Source organism: Mustelus asterias, chromosome 18, assembly GCF_964213995.1.
Source record: "Mustelus asterias chromosome 18, sMusAst1.hap1.1, whole genome shotgun sequence".
Lineage (NCBI taxonomy): Eukaryota > Metazoa > Chordata > Chondrichthyes > Carcharhiniformes > Triakidae > Mustelus > Mustelus asterias.
In genome coordinates this window covers 53,081,599-53,098,711 of record NC_135818.1, presented here as the reverse complement: position 1 = coordinate 53,098,711, position 17,113 = coordinate 53,081,599, and the positions used below count along the sequence as shown (strand labels likewise).

At 42.3% G+C, this 17,113-nt stretch overlaps 1 protein-coding gene across 1 annotated transcript in view; it reads right to left on the bottom strand.

Moving 5' to 3' along the window:
• Nucleotides 1–14,396, bottom strand: part of trim9 (tripartite motif containing 9) — a 67,256-nt gene extending 52,860 nt beyond the window's left edge. Inside the window, exon 1 of the mRNA XM_078233114.1 lies at nucleotides 13,617–14,396. Coding sequence (XP_078089240.1) covers nucleotides 13,617–14,396 — 780 coding nt within the window. The remainder of the gene's footprint in view (nucleotides 1–13,616) is intronic.
• Between the last annotated feature and the right edge of the window lie 2,717 nt (nucleotides 14,397–17,113).

The following is a 17,113-nucleotide window of genomic DNA, read 5'->3' as shown; positions in this document are numbered from 1 at the left end:
AGAAAAAATACTGAACAAAAAATCTTATCTAGTGCAAAATTATTCTATATTCTCCTATTTTGCTGTGTAGATCTTTCCATCATTCACTGCTGTAAGCACAAGCGCCAGTCTTATTTTACAAGATACCTCTGCCCCTGAATCTTTAAGCTACTGCACTCAGTACAGCAATTATGTTATTTCACAGCAATCTATGAAGTCCGTCTGCTGCAGAGAACCACAAATTAAAAAATACACCAAAAATATTTCTGGGAAGCTAATACAATAACTAAATTATTTAATTTATTGTCCATGTGCCTTTTTGTCCATCCCTATGATCATATTAGATATTTCTAGAGTCAGTACAGTCAATAAATTTACAATGAAGGCACAAAGAAAAAGCAACAGGTTATTATTTTGTTCCTTTTTTCCTGGGGGTGAAAAGAAAAAAGTATGAAATTTTAGCTCAGCTTCAGCAGAATCTCTAGCCCAAGTTCGATATCTGTCAAATGCTTTCAAAATGAAACCGAGTACAGAAAATCAGATAGCTGCTTAGTCTTAAAATAATTGCAGATCTCTTCAATTTTGCAGAGTGGGATCATGAAGTCAGGATTTTTCTCAGCTGCTTTAGAAATTGTGCAGCACTGATTTCCTGTGAAGCTTGGCTTGAGCCTAATGCTGCAATTTTCACGAGATGTGCCCTTGAACAAAACTACGAATCTTACCCATCAATTGTATTTCAGCATCATAAAGTCAATTATAATTTTCAAGTTCTACATAGCAGCTGTGTCATTCAATCTTTCCAACAGAGGTGGCAAAGTGGCTTTGTGGCACAAAATGATTTAAAAATCTGCATCTCTCCACTTCCAATTTTTTTCTTAAATTAATGACATCCGTACAAAGAGCATCATCACAAATAAAATCATCACATCCAAAGTATGAACAATGGTACAGAGCAATCAGATCATCCAGCTTTTATAATCCCACGTATAGATAATTTCAAGCAACATATTGTTGCAGTAGCAATTAATTATCAGAATTAACTGAGGGGCCAGAATTTTTAAGATGGTGGGGCTCAGGGACTTTAACCTGGTGTTGTTAAAACTCTTACTGGGCTAGTCGACAGGGAACATGAACTCGCTTACTCAGAGACCCCTGCTGTCATTTTACACTCTAATGAGCATTGATTGGCAGTAGGTGCGACTTTGGCCCCTCACTCTGGAGAAAATCCCATCTTGGGAGAGTAGCCAGTCACCAGGAACAGTGTTGCAGTGTCCAGAAGAGGTACTGCAAGAAGCTTCCTCGGCCTAAGTCCCGAGATCCAGAAAAAAAGGTAAATGTCAGGGGTCTGGGCGGAGAGAGTAGGGACATCCCGGAAGAAGTCAATCAGGGTCTTGGGTATAGGCCAAAGAGTGGAGGGTGGTCCATAAGTGTGATTATTTACTATTTATACACTGTCATACTCTTGATCTATTAAATCACAAGGTCATCATAAGCAGTGGAATTAATTTCAAATTTGTTATTTAAATGACCCAAGCCACAAATTAGATTCATTGTGCTCAACACCAAAATGCTGATTGCGTTCAGTGCATCAACCTCTCAACAATGTAATTTATTTTTAATGTTGTACAAGATGCCTGAAAGTGTTGGTTTAAGTGACTGACTTGAATCATAATGGGACTAAGTGAATCGTTCTTGCAGCGAGCCAGCATGGACACAATGGGCCAAATGGCTTCCTATTCTAGGATTTGTTAAATTCAATTGTGTGGTTCTATTAGAGATCATGTTGGCTTTCTAGATAAACACAGGTGCTGTTTTTAATTTGATTCCAGTGGTTGACAAAATTTCCAGAAAGCTCAATTTAAGAGAGAGAGGATTAAGCAATGGCTAATATCTCAAGTCCAGGGATGGCTAATTCCCTAAAGTAGTTCTTTTGCTACAGCATGTATTTTTCTCCCGTGACAGATATCTAGTTCATATTAACACTTTAGAGGCACTGTTCAGTTCTGGGAAAATTAAAGCTTAACTGTAGAAAATGGGATAAATACAGTCAAAGCTTGGAGTATATTAGACTTGGAGCCATGTTGACTTAAAGGGTTAACTGCTAGAAAGATAAGAACCATAAACAGCAGGTGGAACTACTTAGCTGGAAAAAATATAAGAGGAATAACTGGATTTTTGAAGTCAGTTTGAGGGTAAACCAGAGCAACTACTTGGTCATGGAGATGGGTGGAGCCTAAGAAAGTTCTCTGGTTTCAATTTATGTGCATTTGCTGGGAAAGTGCAAGTTGTGTGTGACAGGGGAAGAGGCTGGATACCAAAAGGGGCTAAGTTAACAGGGTCCAGAAAAGTTCTTGGAGTCAGTGCAGTTGAGGGTTGCAATTTCAACCTTGTGTTTCACAGCTCAGAGAAGCACTGGAAGCTATTGGAAGGCTTCAGGCAGTTAGGGCTCAGCAAAGTCCTGGGGGGCCAAGAAGATGGCAGAAGGCCACTGGTTCGGTGCCAGGCAGAGCTCAGAGAAGCTCTGGGAGCCATTAATAGTTTGGTGCAGCCAGCAGACTGGAGTTCAGAGAAACCCTGGGGGCAGTGTCAGCTTAGTGAATCTGGTGGTCTGCAAACAAGTTGGAAACATAAAAATCGGTAATTAGAGACAGAAGTGAAGCTGTGTGAATCTGTAGAACACCATCTCAGAAGAGGAGACTGCACTATTAGGAGGTGAGCAGTCATTGAGATGGTCCAAGTCGGAGCAGCTTTCAAGGGAATTCAAAATGTAGACCTTCAAAAGTGAGAAGTTGAAATCCTCAAAGGAGGAAAGAGTTTTAACAAGATATTGTGACTCAGTGATCATTGACACTTGGGTGGATTGCTGAGGAGTCGGTGGGCTCGGTCTTGGTCACACCCACCATTTAATGCACAGTGTGATGTGTTCAACTACAGTTTTCCTGTTATGTACGTCTCGCTGAACTTACAAAATTCTTGAGATAGATAAAGAAAAAGGATTTTTCCCCTGGCTGGAAAGGAAAGATGGGTGGGTTCAAGAACCAGGGTACACAATCTCAGAATAAGGGGCTAGCCATTTAGGACTAAGATGAGCATTTCTATCAGAGGATGGAAGCTCAGTTCGAGACAGATCTATAGATTTCTAGACATTAATGATATCAATGGATCTGGAGATAGCACAGGAAAATGGTCGAGATTGGCCGTAACAGAGCAAGCTAGAGGGGCTGACTGGCCTACAGCTCCTATGTTTGCATCTCATGTATAAAACAGGTATTATACGTTGTTTTACTTCTCTGACATGGCATAGTAATGTTAATATATTGGTTAAAACTCTGGAATCTTTTGCCCCTCTTAGTGTGTAACTAAGATTTAAAACTTTGTCTTCTTTAAACAAAAGGTTATTGGTCCCTAACCGGGTTATAACATCTGCCTGGTTTGCACTCCTATGAATGAACTGCAAGTGGTATGTTACTAATGGTAAAGTAGGTAGAGTCAAATAAAACCACTGTGCTCAAGTAGCTCTTATGAATGCTATACTGGCAAAGTACAAAGCTTATACTAACATACAAGAGTAGAATCCTATGGCAAAGACACATTAAACTTCCTTTTTGATTGCAACACTTATTGGTAAAAGCTGGTATTCACTCTCAATTTCCCCACACAAGGCCATGATTACCATTAGACTGTGGGGAGGTGTTGGAGAACTTCAGGCTATGCTCTGTAGGACTGAATAAACAAACTGGGATACATTAAGCTTTAATGTCTCATTCCGTTTCCACCTCCAGTTTTGTCAATATAAATGTCACGAGACCAAACAAAAGCTCTCTAACTATTGATTGCTGTCCTCATTTATATCTTATGTTAACCAGTTCCATCAGGGTAAATCGATAAAGTATTTCAGTAATTATGATTATCCTTTTGACCTTCTGGGTACGAAGAGATAATCCAACACTGGAAAGAGAAAGCTTGTATGCAAATGGATATGTGCCAAATTGTACCTCCATCATTGCTTAATCCTCCTTTAGGGATAGGGAGCCGCTGGGAATTTCATCAACCACTCAAGGCAGATTAAAAGCTGCAAGAGTGTTTTTTCATGCATAATTACTTTTAAAATATATGATTCAAGTCAATAAAATTTTTTGTAGGGGTTTTGTTTTTAATAATAGGTCAATAATTACATGTCCAAAAATTACTACATCGATTCCGAGAGCCAACATCCAATACAAATTTTTGTTATCCCGCATGCTTGGGAATGGGTGGTGCTGGTTCATCAAAAAATGCCAGTTAACAGGGAGTTATATTTACCGATGGGATACAATGCAATGCTTGTAGCATAGATTTTCAAAGAATTACAGTATTGTTCTGAGCACTGATATCGTATATCGTAGATTAACCAACACTTATATTCTTTCAACAAAATCTTCTGATTCTCGCCCCTTACAATATGCCTATTTTCTGTTTTAATGTCAACACAATTCTCTCACCATGACTTGTCTCATAATTCACGATGATGCACAACTCAACACCAAACACACAAATTGTAATAACTATTACCAATAAGGACGACCGGCCCCTCTATCGGAAGCTTGGCTAGCCTAGAGGTGGTAAGAAGTTTAACAACACCAGGTTAAAGTCCAACAGGTTTATTTGCTACCAAATAAACCTGTTGGACTTTAACCTGGTGTTGTTAAACTTCTTGCTGTGTTTACCCCAGTCCAACGCCGGCATCTCCACATCATAGCCTAGAGGTGACCAGACAACATTCGGAAATCTTGGGAGTTCTGAATGGCTCCTTCTTAGCAAAGTGGCAATTGGCATTGGGAGATATCAGAAACAGATCAATACAGCATTCCAATTAGTAAAAACTGTCTGAACTGATGCAGTTTTCAAATAAAATGTGATATGTAAATGTTTCCTCTCAAATATAAATCTTGCCACTATCAGCAAAGTCCAGTGTTCCTAACTCATCATTGCTGAATTTTCCTTATATTGATCTTTTATGGTGGAAATAATTGAACATAAAATATACCTTGATGTGCATTTTTACAAGTATCTTTCGATGCTTCAAGGTGATGGTTCTGCATTATAAAAAAATTTTAAAAGATGCAAAATTGCATCAACATCACAAATCATCTGTTGGCAACTCATATCAAAGCTGTCACTTAGCACATTATACTAACTAGATAAAAATTAGCAAATGATCTTGATACATTGTGTTGGATTTTTAAAGTAATTCATAACAAAACAAATCAATAGGGCACTCAGTCGAGCACACTCCTCATCTGCAAATGTTAATGTTATTACAATTATGCAATTCTTCCTCAAGGCTTTTTCCTGCATGGCTGATGCTCCACAACTAACTACAAAGCTGAAAGAAGAAATATTTTTATGAAGAGCTTCCATTTCACTGAGGTAGCTTCAGGTAAATCCACATCCAGCAACCTGCTGTGAAAACTCTGCTCACATTTTTGAAAGCTGTGACAAACTCCCCCATAGCAGCTGAGACAATGCATAGGGCATTCGAAATAAAACAACCCACGATATTCTAAGTGGGCCAGTTCATCCCATCTCCCAATTGAAACAGATCCTTTTAAAAAAAAAAATCCAGGATCGGAATCTGCCTGCTCACTAATAAATAATCAATTCTTCCTTGAGTCATACTCTCTTTGTACCAAGTTTCATTGAAAATCTGTCCATTAGGTTTTGAGATATAGTGTTTACAGGCTAAAGAATAGGAGTGAAAATGTTACCTCTGCTCAGTGCTGGAGCTAATAAGAGCCACATCAATAAATTGGTTAAAAAATTGAACTAAGATAGTCAATGTAACTACGAAAGACCCTGATCAGCTGTTAGCAACATTTAAGCTTTTGACAAGATATCACTTGAACTATTACAATTATATTACTGGCCATAATAATAGTGTGGATCAATAAGCAATGTGCTCCACTCACCTGAAGAAGGGGCTTGCAGCTCCGAAAGCTTGTGTGGCTTTTGCTACCAAATAAACCTGTTGGACTTTAACCTGGTGTTGTTAAACTTCTTACTGTGTTTACCCCAGTCCAACGCCGGCATCTCCACATCATCAATAAGCTTATGCAGCAAGGGAGCTGTCAGTGGTTCTGAATTAACAGTTTGCACAGTTTGGTCAAACAAAGCAAATTAACCAGACTTTTATTTAGATATGGTGGTTGGAATATGAAATTGTGGGTTTCCACCATTTTTTCATTGAGAATGAAATAGTTGCTTGATAAATATTATGTTAATGGGAGTAAAATTAGGAGAGGAAAGAAAGCACCAGTTCCGGATTGCCTATTTATGTTCTGTAATATATTTCTGTGCTCCCTGACAGGGGTAACTAATCAATTTGATCTTTCTTAAAATACACACCACCCACTGATGATTTTCCTCCCATTTGAAACATTAAATCAAACAAAAATTGAAAAGGACAAACTAAAATTTTGCGGTCAGCAGTGAAGCGACACTGCTGAATAAACACACTGTGCTGTGGATTTCACCTTTAGAGGCATTAATTTAATGGGCATGTCAGCTAGAGGAGACCCCCCAGCAACAGGATGTATTCAATTAACTAGGAAGCCAAATCGCTTTAAAGATTTATCAGAGAGCAAACCAGGAACAAGCAAGCAGATCTTATCATTGACGTTTTATGATTTTACATAAAGTTAATCACCTGATGAAGGAGCAGTGCTCCGAAAGCTTGTGATTCCAAATAAACCTGTTGGACTTTAACCTGGTATTGAGAGACTTCTTACTGTGCCCACCCCAGTCCAACGCCAGCATCTCCGCATCATTATTTCTGCAATGTTCAAGGTACATTCTGACTATCCTACCCGTGCTTTCACCCAACGATCTAGAGCCACATGAAAACCACCAGATGTAGGGTTCTTTCCAGTTACTCCTTGATTCAACCCCAATGTTTACAATTCTAACACTTACAAAATACAATTTCTTATAAAGCCCTTGAATCATCACAATGGAAATATATTTGAAAACAAACACTTCAAATTCCCTAGTGAGTAATCTGTTTTCTTAACTCTACTTGTCTCTGCATTATGTTATAACTCCATAACTGTGACTGTTAACACTGAAATAGTTCCAAATACTTAACTAGAATCAATGCAAATAAAGGCTTTAAATTGTAAAGTTTAAAAAAATTTGTTTATTAGTGTCAGAAGTAGGCTTACATTAACATTGTAATAAAGTTACTGTGAAAATCCCCTAAATCGCCACACTACAGCACCTGTTTGGGTTCACTGAGGGAGAATTTAGCACAGCCAATGCACCTAACCAGCACGTCATTCGGAATGTGGGAGGAAACTGGAGAACCCAGAGGAAAACCATGCATGCAGACTCCACACAGACAGTGACCCAAGCTGGGAATCAAATCCAGGTCCCTGGCCCTGTGAGACACTGTGCTGCCCTGTACACCCTCAAGAAACAGAATAAACTTGACCAAGACTTGTCATCCTTCCTATACACTTCCCTACAAGTTATGGTTACAATATAGTTCCACAGGCTCCTGTTTTTAAACTGTTGCCTTGTCAAAGTGGTTATCCTTCATGCAGGTAGCCATCAACATTCAATGTGCATCTTGGAGCATGACCAAGTCCTCATCTAGAATTTACACATGCAATTGGTATCATTTTATAGTAATCAAGAACTGGAACATAAAAATTAGCCAAACTCAGATGCCAAGGCTGAAAAGAACATTAATCAAAATCAACTCATGAAACAATCTTTTTTTTTCCGGATTGTATGTTTTAACTAGTCACTACTGGAACTTGTTGGGCAATTAGAGCCTTGCTGACTGAAATTTGTCCAAAATTCAAGTTTCTAAATCAAAGGTATGTGTAGAATGAGCAACATTTCCTTATATGCTCTGCACCCAACTGAGACATCACTTTATAAAATTAGATAGGCATCATTGGCAAGGCCAGTATTTGTTGGCCATCACTAACTGCCCTCGAGGTGGTAGTGATCCAGCTTTATGAACCACTGTAATCTATGTGCTGTAGGTACATCAACAGTGCTGTGAAAAAGAGTTCCATGATTTTGACCCAGTGGCAGTGAAGGAATGGCAATATATTTCCAACACAGGATAGAATGTGATTGGTGGGGGGGGGGGGAACGTGCAGGTGGTGGTTTTTCCATGCATCTACTGCCCCTGTTCTTCCAGATGGTAGACATCCCAGGTTTGGTACGTGCTGCCAAAGGACCCTTGGCGATTTGCTACAGCAAGAGTCTACATTCTTGTAGATCGTACAAATAGATTCCACTGAGCACCGATGGGGGAGGAAGTGAATATTAAGGTAGTGGATGGGGTGCCAAACAGGCTGCTTTGTCGTGTATCCTGCTGAGCTTCACGCATCATTAACCGCACCCAGTCAAGTGCAGAGTATTTCATCACAGTTCAGACTTGTGCCTCCTAGATGGTGAACATGCTTTGGGAAGTCAGGATGGGAGTTACTTGCTGTAGGATTCCTAGCTTCTAACTTTATTATAGACACAGTATTTATTAGGCTAGTTCAGTTTAGTTTCTGGTCAATAGTAACTGGTGGGATATTGATATTAGGGAATTCAGCAATCATCATGCCATCGAATGTCAAGGGGAGATGGTTAGATTCTGTAACATTGGTATGGTTATTACTTGTTTAAGACCATTCAAATAGTTAAAGTAATGTTACATTGATCTGATGGTTAATTGCATTGATCATAATGAGTTGTACACTGTATGAATACTCTCCACTCAACTGTTACAATCATCCCAAAGACAGTTTGCCCATGTTTACAACCTTTTGAGCTAATGAAATGCAAATTAAAGTGGACAAATTGCAATACAAATGCTGACTAAGTTTGATGTATGAAAGAGAAAGTATTATGAAATGATTCTGGTGTATGTTGGCACTCCCAAAGTACAACATGAAATCATGTGCACATAGCTGAAAAAGAGTAACCATGGTGGGGGCAGATGGTAAAGGAAGCACAATGTTACCCCAATGCAGTCGCACCTCTTGAATGCCAAACTCAAATTCAAAACAAACATATCTCACTTCTCCCAGCTCAAATATCCTAAATGCTGATTCACAAGATTCCCCCTATATCTAACTCCATTTGGTGAGGAGGGTAAAAAGACACATTTAAATTTAAAATATTTGCCCTAATAGCTTATCATCCATTTTGTATTGTACAATAGAATCACTCTTCAGTCAAGTAATTATTAGTATAAAGTCATCACACCAGTTATTCACATGTTGCTATTTATTTTTCAAATTTATATTAATAAATGCTTTTACAAACTATTAACATTTTTCAAAGGTATTTCCTACATCCATGACCATTTTTCTTCTCCACTGTTGCTGCCGAGTTGATGGATGGAAGCTTGGTAGAAGCAGCAACAAAGAAATTTTCTGTGCTTTCAATTTTTAACAAGTTAAATTCAAAAGAACAAGTTCAAAAGCCTGGAATTCTTAACACCAAAAAAAATAACGGAAGGAGACAAAATTCCAGTCAAATTCAGAGCTACACACTTTCTAAACTGCTTACTACAAGATGACAAACCCATCCCCAAGGTGCTACGAGAAAGAGACATGGTAACAAAAGGACAGAACTGCTGCCCCAGAAATTGTGCCATTTATACTGGAATTGCAGTTGGCCCAAATTAATCCTAGAACATGATGAAACGTGATATCTGTAGAACAAATCAGCTCAAATCTTGAAGCCTGTACCAAATGCCATTAGACAAGATAGAATTGGACAGTTATGATCTTCAAAAAATATATCTGTTTGGAGTGCGTGTTTACCATCTGCTGTATAAAGACTACAGTTTATGTTATGAAACAGACTATTTGGAATGCTGAGCTGATGCACAAGTATTGTACAAATCAAGAGTGAAGGTCATGAAGAAGGGGCAGTATAATGGTATTTTAGCTGACTGTAAAAGAAAAGCAATAAGTAAATCAGGGAAGACTCAAGAGGACTGATTGCCCTATGACCATACTCAGCAACTGAGCATCCTTTGCATCACTGCGTTTCTTTCTGACAGCATCATTCCTTCTAATGAAATCAGTAAAACATCAACTCTGCTTTTAAAACCTTAACTCCTGGCACAGAGACAGCAGCCCAAAGCTATTTTCCCTTGCAGTATTAATCAACACTGTCCCAGTATATCCGCAACATCACGGGCTCTTTGTACACATTCTGAACACACCAGTTGTTCGATGACCCTACAATTTATGATCATGGGCCAAAGCCCTAGCCTCAAGTCAGGCAGAAGTCCTGTTCCATTAGCACAGCTACAATGTGTTTACAGTCTAGTTATTAAGGCTAAACTAATTTCTTTAGAGTATAAAACATCAGAAAAACTGGTTGAAAAGCCAAAACATAGGCGCCCAGGCTCTTCAATCACTACAAGCAAACAATTATTGTTGCAGATATTGACCGCTGAAATGTCAAAAGACATTATTGAAAATATGTTATTCAGAATAATTTTAAATATCAGCTACCAACATGCAAAGCAGCACTAAATTCAGAACAAATAATCAAACAGATCAGATTTTGAAGTCAAATGAAATGTTCAAAGCAGAAGCACGCATGTTTAGAAGATTTTATTCACATGATTGATGGCTGAAAGGAATATTGCAAGTAATTGCTTCCAATTTCTTTTTGCACATACAGCTGGTTTCATTGTAATGGGTATCATGGATTGGCAGCATTGTTACTGAATTGCTGGTCCAGAGGCCCAGATTAATGCTCTGGAGGTGTGATTTCAAATTCCATTATTGTAGTTGGTAGAATTTAAATACAATTAATTAATGAACCCGAAATTAAAAATTTGTCTCAGTAATGGCGATCATGAAACCATCGCATTGTCAGAAGAATCCATCTCTTCGCTAGTGTGCTTTAGGGAAGAAAATCTGTTGCTACCTGGTCTGGCCGACATGTGACTCCAGACCCATACAATATGGTTGACTTTTAACTGCCCTCTGAAATGGCCTGGCAAGCCATTAATTGGAACAATCTGCTACAAAAGGTCAAAACGGAATAAAACAACAGACCACCCAGCATCCACAAGGACAACAGCACACCAAGTTGACCCTGCAAAGTCCTCCTTGCCAACTAACATCTGAGGGCTTGTGACAAAATTGGGAGAGTTGTCCCGTCCCTTAGACTAGTCAAGCCTGACACGAATGACAGCACCCTCCAAACTCCGACCTCTCCCACCTAGAAGAGAAAGGGCAGCAAATGCATGGGACCACCACCACAGGCCAGTTCCCCTCCACGTCACACATCACCCTGACGTGGAACATTATCACTGTTCATTCACTGTCACTAAGTCAAAATCTTGGAACTCCTTTCTTAACAGTACTAAGTGTACCTACACCAGATGGATTGTGGCAGTTCATCACCCACTTCTCCAAGGCAATTAGGGATGAGTAATAGATGCTTACAGCAAAGCTTACATCCCACAAAATATTAAATAGCACCACTAAAACTATTACAAACTTACAGAAAAATGACATGAATATTTAATAAATAATCCTACCATTTGATTATATTTTAACAATGCATTAATATTTAAATTCAGTTAGAAAGCAAAAGTGAAATAATGGGAATACCTGGTACTGAAACTGGAAGAAATGCTTCGAGATGGAAACATTTATCAAAGCCAGCTCATGCTGAGCTGCCTCGTACTATAGAGCCATTGTCTTCTATCCTATACTGTGTGAAATGAATAGCAACAGGAGGCTGATGGAATGAAACTAACCTCCAGAGCTGCCAAGAATGAATGAAGAAAATTAGATTCTTCTTATTAGCTTACAGCTGATGGCTGTGAACAATAGAGGTCAGAAGGTGCAGAGGGGGTTGGAAGAGCAGAACCACACTTGCTTTGCTGTGCTCCAAGCATATGTTGGTAATGGCAACTAATAGAAATGAGACCATCTGCTAAGTTGCGCAAATAGTGTCACTAAGAGATTTCAATAACAAAAAAATTAAACCTTATGGTAAATGGGAAAGAAGTGAACAGAATGCTTTTTTTATAGAAAAAGTGTAAAGAAAAGCTCCATTGATAATCAAATAAACCGAACACCATGAACAGTTTTACCAAGCATCTCAAATCTGACAAGTACAAAGCTTCAGTCTGATGGTGGAACTGTAGGTATGTGATATATTTCTTCCAAAATCATGAATGTCAGGTAACCTTAGAACAAAGTGCAGGTTAATGCGTATTGTGCATGAATTGCAGTTAATGATGGAATACTCAAAATGGGAAAAAAAACAGTACACCAAACCCCTTATGTTAAAGCAGCTTCCTTAGCTTAAAAATTAGACAAGAGAAAGAGAGGGGGAATGATTTCATTTATCTGCACTCTCAACTTGGTTCACTACACCGTTTATGTGGTCCATTTTGCAAGTTTGAAAGAGTTTCCTATTTATATAATTGAAACAAAACTTAGTCAAATGCAATGAAAGCAAGAACCAATTTGTGTCTATTATTTTTCCTGATGCTCTCCGGCCATTGAGATCTACTCCTGCCACTTGCAGCACAATCAACTGCAGCGCTTGCGTATCAAGCTGATAATGAAGCTGTCACTAGGAGACGCAAATAGGTAGAAGTTATAGCTAGATGCGTCAAAAAGGAGCAGCAGTGACAAGTCATTTGCAACGCAAACTGGTCAGTGCACGCAGCTCTCATGAAAGCAAGCAGATCAACGTCTGTATAATTTATACAGCAAGAGGTTCAGAAATGAGAAGAGGTTGGTTGCTTTGGGAAACAATAGGCAGAAGTCTTTCAAATTGACCGACAGATGCTTGACTGGGTTTCTGTAAAACCGAACGAAAGTGTTTTATTTACATGCTCACCACTCAAGCAGGGAGAAAACATTGCTCACTTCAGTGTGTAATGCTGCATAATCTCGAGTGTGAGCCACAAATGGAATCAATGGGCTGACTCAATGGGCTGAATGGCCTTCTTCTGCACTGTAGACATTTTATGATAAAGGCAAAATACTGTGGATGCTGGAATCCGAAACCGAAAATGTTGGAAAATCTCAACTGGTCTGATAGCATCTGTGGAGAGAGAACAGAGCTAACGCTTCAAGTCAGGGGTCAGGTGGCTCTATTCTCCTGCTTTCAAACCTGCTGAGATTTTCCAGCATTTTCTCTTTTTCTTTCAGATTCCAGCATCCGCAGTATTTTGCCTTTATTATACAGTATTCAAGATGTTGCTGGAAGATTAGGGTGAGGTGTGATCCCCAACTGGGTAGCTGTCATCCAGACTGATGGGGTTTTTGAATACCCAGGTTTGGGAACGATTACTTCCAATTGAGTGGCTCACCTTGTCATATGCAGGTTTGGGTATGGAAATGGTTACTGCCAATTGAGTGCTCATCTTATACCCGGGTTTGGGAATGGCTACTGCCAACAGTGTGGCCCAAATTATCATACCTGGGTTTGGGTATGGGAATGGTTACTGCCAATTGAGTGGCTCACCTTATACCCGGGTTTGGGAATGGGTACTGTCAATTGAGTGGCTCACCTTAAACCTGAGTTTGGATATGGGAATGGGCACTGTCAATTGAGGGTTCACCTTATACCCGAGTTTGGGAATGGTTGCTACTGACCTTATGCAGTTTCCACATGGCCCCCAGTGCCTTGACTTCATGGCTGGAGTGCTTGCCCTCCTCCAGGCACTGGTAGCAGACTGGGGTCTTGCAGTTGACACAGTACATGCTGTGGTTCTCCAGCTCGTGGTCGGTGCAGGTGGAGATCTTGCGGGGGCTGAGCCTGCGGCAGATGCGGCCCTGGGCGGGCGGCACCAGGCGGTGCTTGACCAGTGGCCCCCGGGGCGGGTGGCACCGCAGGCGGCAGGCCTCGCAGTAGAAGACGTCGCACTGCTCGCACATGACGGTGGCCTCGCGGGGCGACTTCTCGCACAGCTGGCACTTGAGGGCCACGGCCCGGCCCTGCTGGTAGCGGTCGATGATGCCCTCCAGCACCCGGTTCTTGGGGAAGCCGCGGAGCCCCCGCTCGTCCAGGATCAGGCTGCGGTGGCACTGCGGGCAGGTGATGCACGAGTTGCGGGGCGGCGGCGCCGCCGGCGAGGGCGGGAAGACCCGCACGCCGTTGGGGGAGCGCTGGCACGGGGTGGTGGGGGCGCTGGCGAAGCCGGCGTACGAGCCGTAGCCGCTGTCCGCCTCGCTGTACAGGCTCATCTTGTCCAGGTCCAGGTAGTCGTAGTCGGAGCCCGAGGCGCGGCTCGGCGGGGACTCGGCTTCGGGCGTCTGCACCAGGATGTTGCGGGCGCACGCCATGCACAGGTTGTGGGAGCAGGGCAGGATGATGGGCTCCCGGTAAAAAGCCCCGCACACCGGGCACTTCAGCTCCTCTTCCATCTCCTCCATGGCCGGGAGGTCAGCTGCAGGCAGGCGGAGCGCCCACCGACCTTCCCTTCTGCTCAGGGCTGGATGCGGCTGCGAGTCAGCTTCAGGCGAGAGCGCCCGCTGCCTCGCCCCTCACTCTAAATGCTGCGCGACGCACAGCGCCCGCCGCCCCTCACTCTGGATGCTGCGCGAGGCGCCCGCTGCTCCTCACTCTGGATGCTGCGCGAGGCGCCCGCTGCTCCTCACTCTGGATGCTGCGCGAGGCGCCCGCCGTCCTGCTCCTGCTCAGGCTGGCTGATGCTGCTGCGGGGAGGCTGGATGCTCCAAACGCCTCCTTGCAGCCGCCACTCAGCCACAGGCGGCTTCACCGCCCCGCCCAGAATCCGGCACGCGCCGCATCCCCGCCACTTCCCATTGGTCGCTGCATCCGGGCCAGATTCCATCTGGGTGGATCCGGGCTGTCAATCACTGTGTGGGGAGTGGGCTGCATAGCCTCCAACAAGGTTGAGAGCACCGCGTCCCCGTTATATAACCATCCTGCCTGCCGCTCGCGTCAACAGAGATTGCAGCATGGCAAAGGTTTCACTGAGTGTTGGACACATCGCTTTCAGGGATTGTGTACATCAGATGATCATTTAATCGATATGCTTTTAACAGGGTTGAATGTTCCACTCCCAACGTTTTCAGCATTCATCATTGCAGTTTTCATCTCCATTCGTGTTGGATTTCAAGAAGAGTGGAGGAAATTGTCCGCGTAACAGCAATTGTTGATGATGAACCATATTTGGGCAAAACGTATTTCTTGATTACCAATCATCTCAAAAAAATAAATCCACATCCAGGCCATTATGCGAATTAGGAGCAGGTCACTCGGCCCCTCCAGCTTGCTCCACCATTCAATAAAATCGTGGCTGATCTGATTTTCATCTCAATACCATATTTCTGCCTAGCCTACCCCCTTGCTTATCAAGAATCTACCTCTGCGTTACAAATATTCAAAGTCTAGAGGTGAATGTGGGGAGTGCCTATGATTTGAGTGGTTATTTCGCAGATAACGCGAAAATCGGCGGTGCAGTAAAGAGCGAGGAGATTAGATTAAAGAACGATATAGACGTGCTGGTCCGGTGGACAGAACAGTGGCATATGAAATTTAACCCTGAAAAGTGTGAGGTGATGCATTTGGGAGGACTAACAAGACAAGGGAACACACAATGAACAGTAGAATACTAGTAAGTACAGAGGATCAAAGGGACTTGTGGTGCATGCCCAAATATCCCTGAAGGCAACAGGATAGGTCGATAGGATGGGGAAGAAGGCTAAGAATTGCCTGTATTAGCCGAGACAAAGAATATAAAAGTAGGGAGGTTACGATGGAGCTGTAAAAACCCTCATTAGCCCACAGCTGGAGTAGTGTGTGCAGTTCTGGTCAACACACTGTTGGAAGAAGGTGATTGAACTAGAGAGGGTGCAGAGAAGATTCACCAGGATGTTGCCTGGGTTGGAGCATTTCAGCTGTGAAGACAGATTGGTTAGGCTGGGGTTATTTCCTGAGAGCAGAGTGGGCGGTGGGGGGGGGGGGGGGGGACCTGATTGAGGTGTACCATGTTATGAGGGATAGAACATAGAACATAGAACATTACAGCGCAGAACAGGCCCTTCGGCCCACGATGTTGCACCGACCAGTTAAAAAAAAAACTGTGACCCTCCAACCTAAACCAATTTCTTTTCGTCCATGAACCTATCTACGGATCTCTTAAACGCCCCCAAACTAGACGCATTTACTACTGATGCTGGCAGGGCATTCCAATCCCTCACCACCCTCTGGGTAAAGAACCTACCCCTGACATCGGTTCTATAACTACCCCCCCTCAATTTAAAGCCATGCCCCCTCGTGCTGGATTTCTCCATCAGAGGAAAAAGGCTATCACTATCCACCCTATCTAAACCTCTAATCATCTTATATGTTTCAATAAGATCCCCTCTTAGCCGCCGCCTTTCCAGCGAAAACAATCCCAAATCCCTCAGCCTCTCCTCATAGGATCTCCCCTCCATACCAGGCAACATCCTGGTAAACCTCCTCTGCACCCTCTCCAAAGCCTCCACATCCTTCCTGTAATGTGGGGACCAGAACTGCACACAGTACTCCAAGTGCGGCCGCACCAGAGTTGTGTACAGTTGCAACATAACGCTACGACTCCTAAATTCAATCCCCCTACCAATAAACGCCAAGACACCATATGCCTTCTTAACAACCTTATCTACTTGATTCCCAACTTTCAGGGATCTATGCACACATACACCTAGATCCCTCTGCTCCTCCACACTATTCAAAGTCCTCCCGTTAGCCCTATACTCAACACATCTGTTATTCCTACCAAAGTGAATTACCTCACACTTCTCCGCATTAAACTCCATCCGCCACCTCTCGGCCCAACTTTGCAACCTGTCTAAGTCTTCCTGCAAACTACGACACCCTTCCTCACTGTCTACCACACCACCGACTTTGGTGTCATCAGCAAATTTGCTAATCCACCCAACTATACCCTCATCCAGATCATTAATAAATATTACAAACAGCAGTGGCCCCAAAACAGATCCCTGAGGTACACCACTTGTAACCGCACTCCATGATGAATATTTACTATCAACCACCACCCTCTGTTTCCTATCCGCTAGCCAATTCCTGATCCAATTTCCTAGATCACCCCCAATCCCATACATCTGCATTTTCTGCAGAA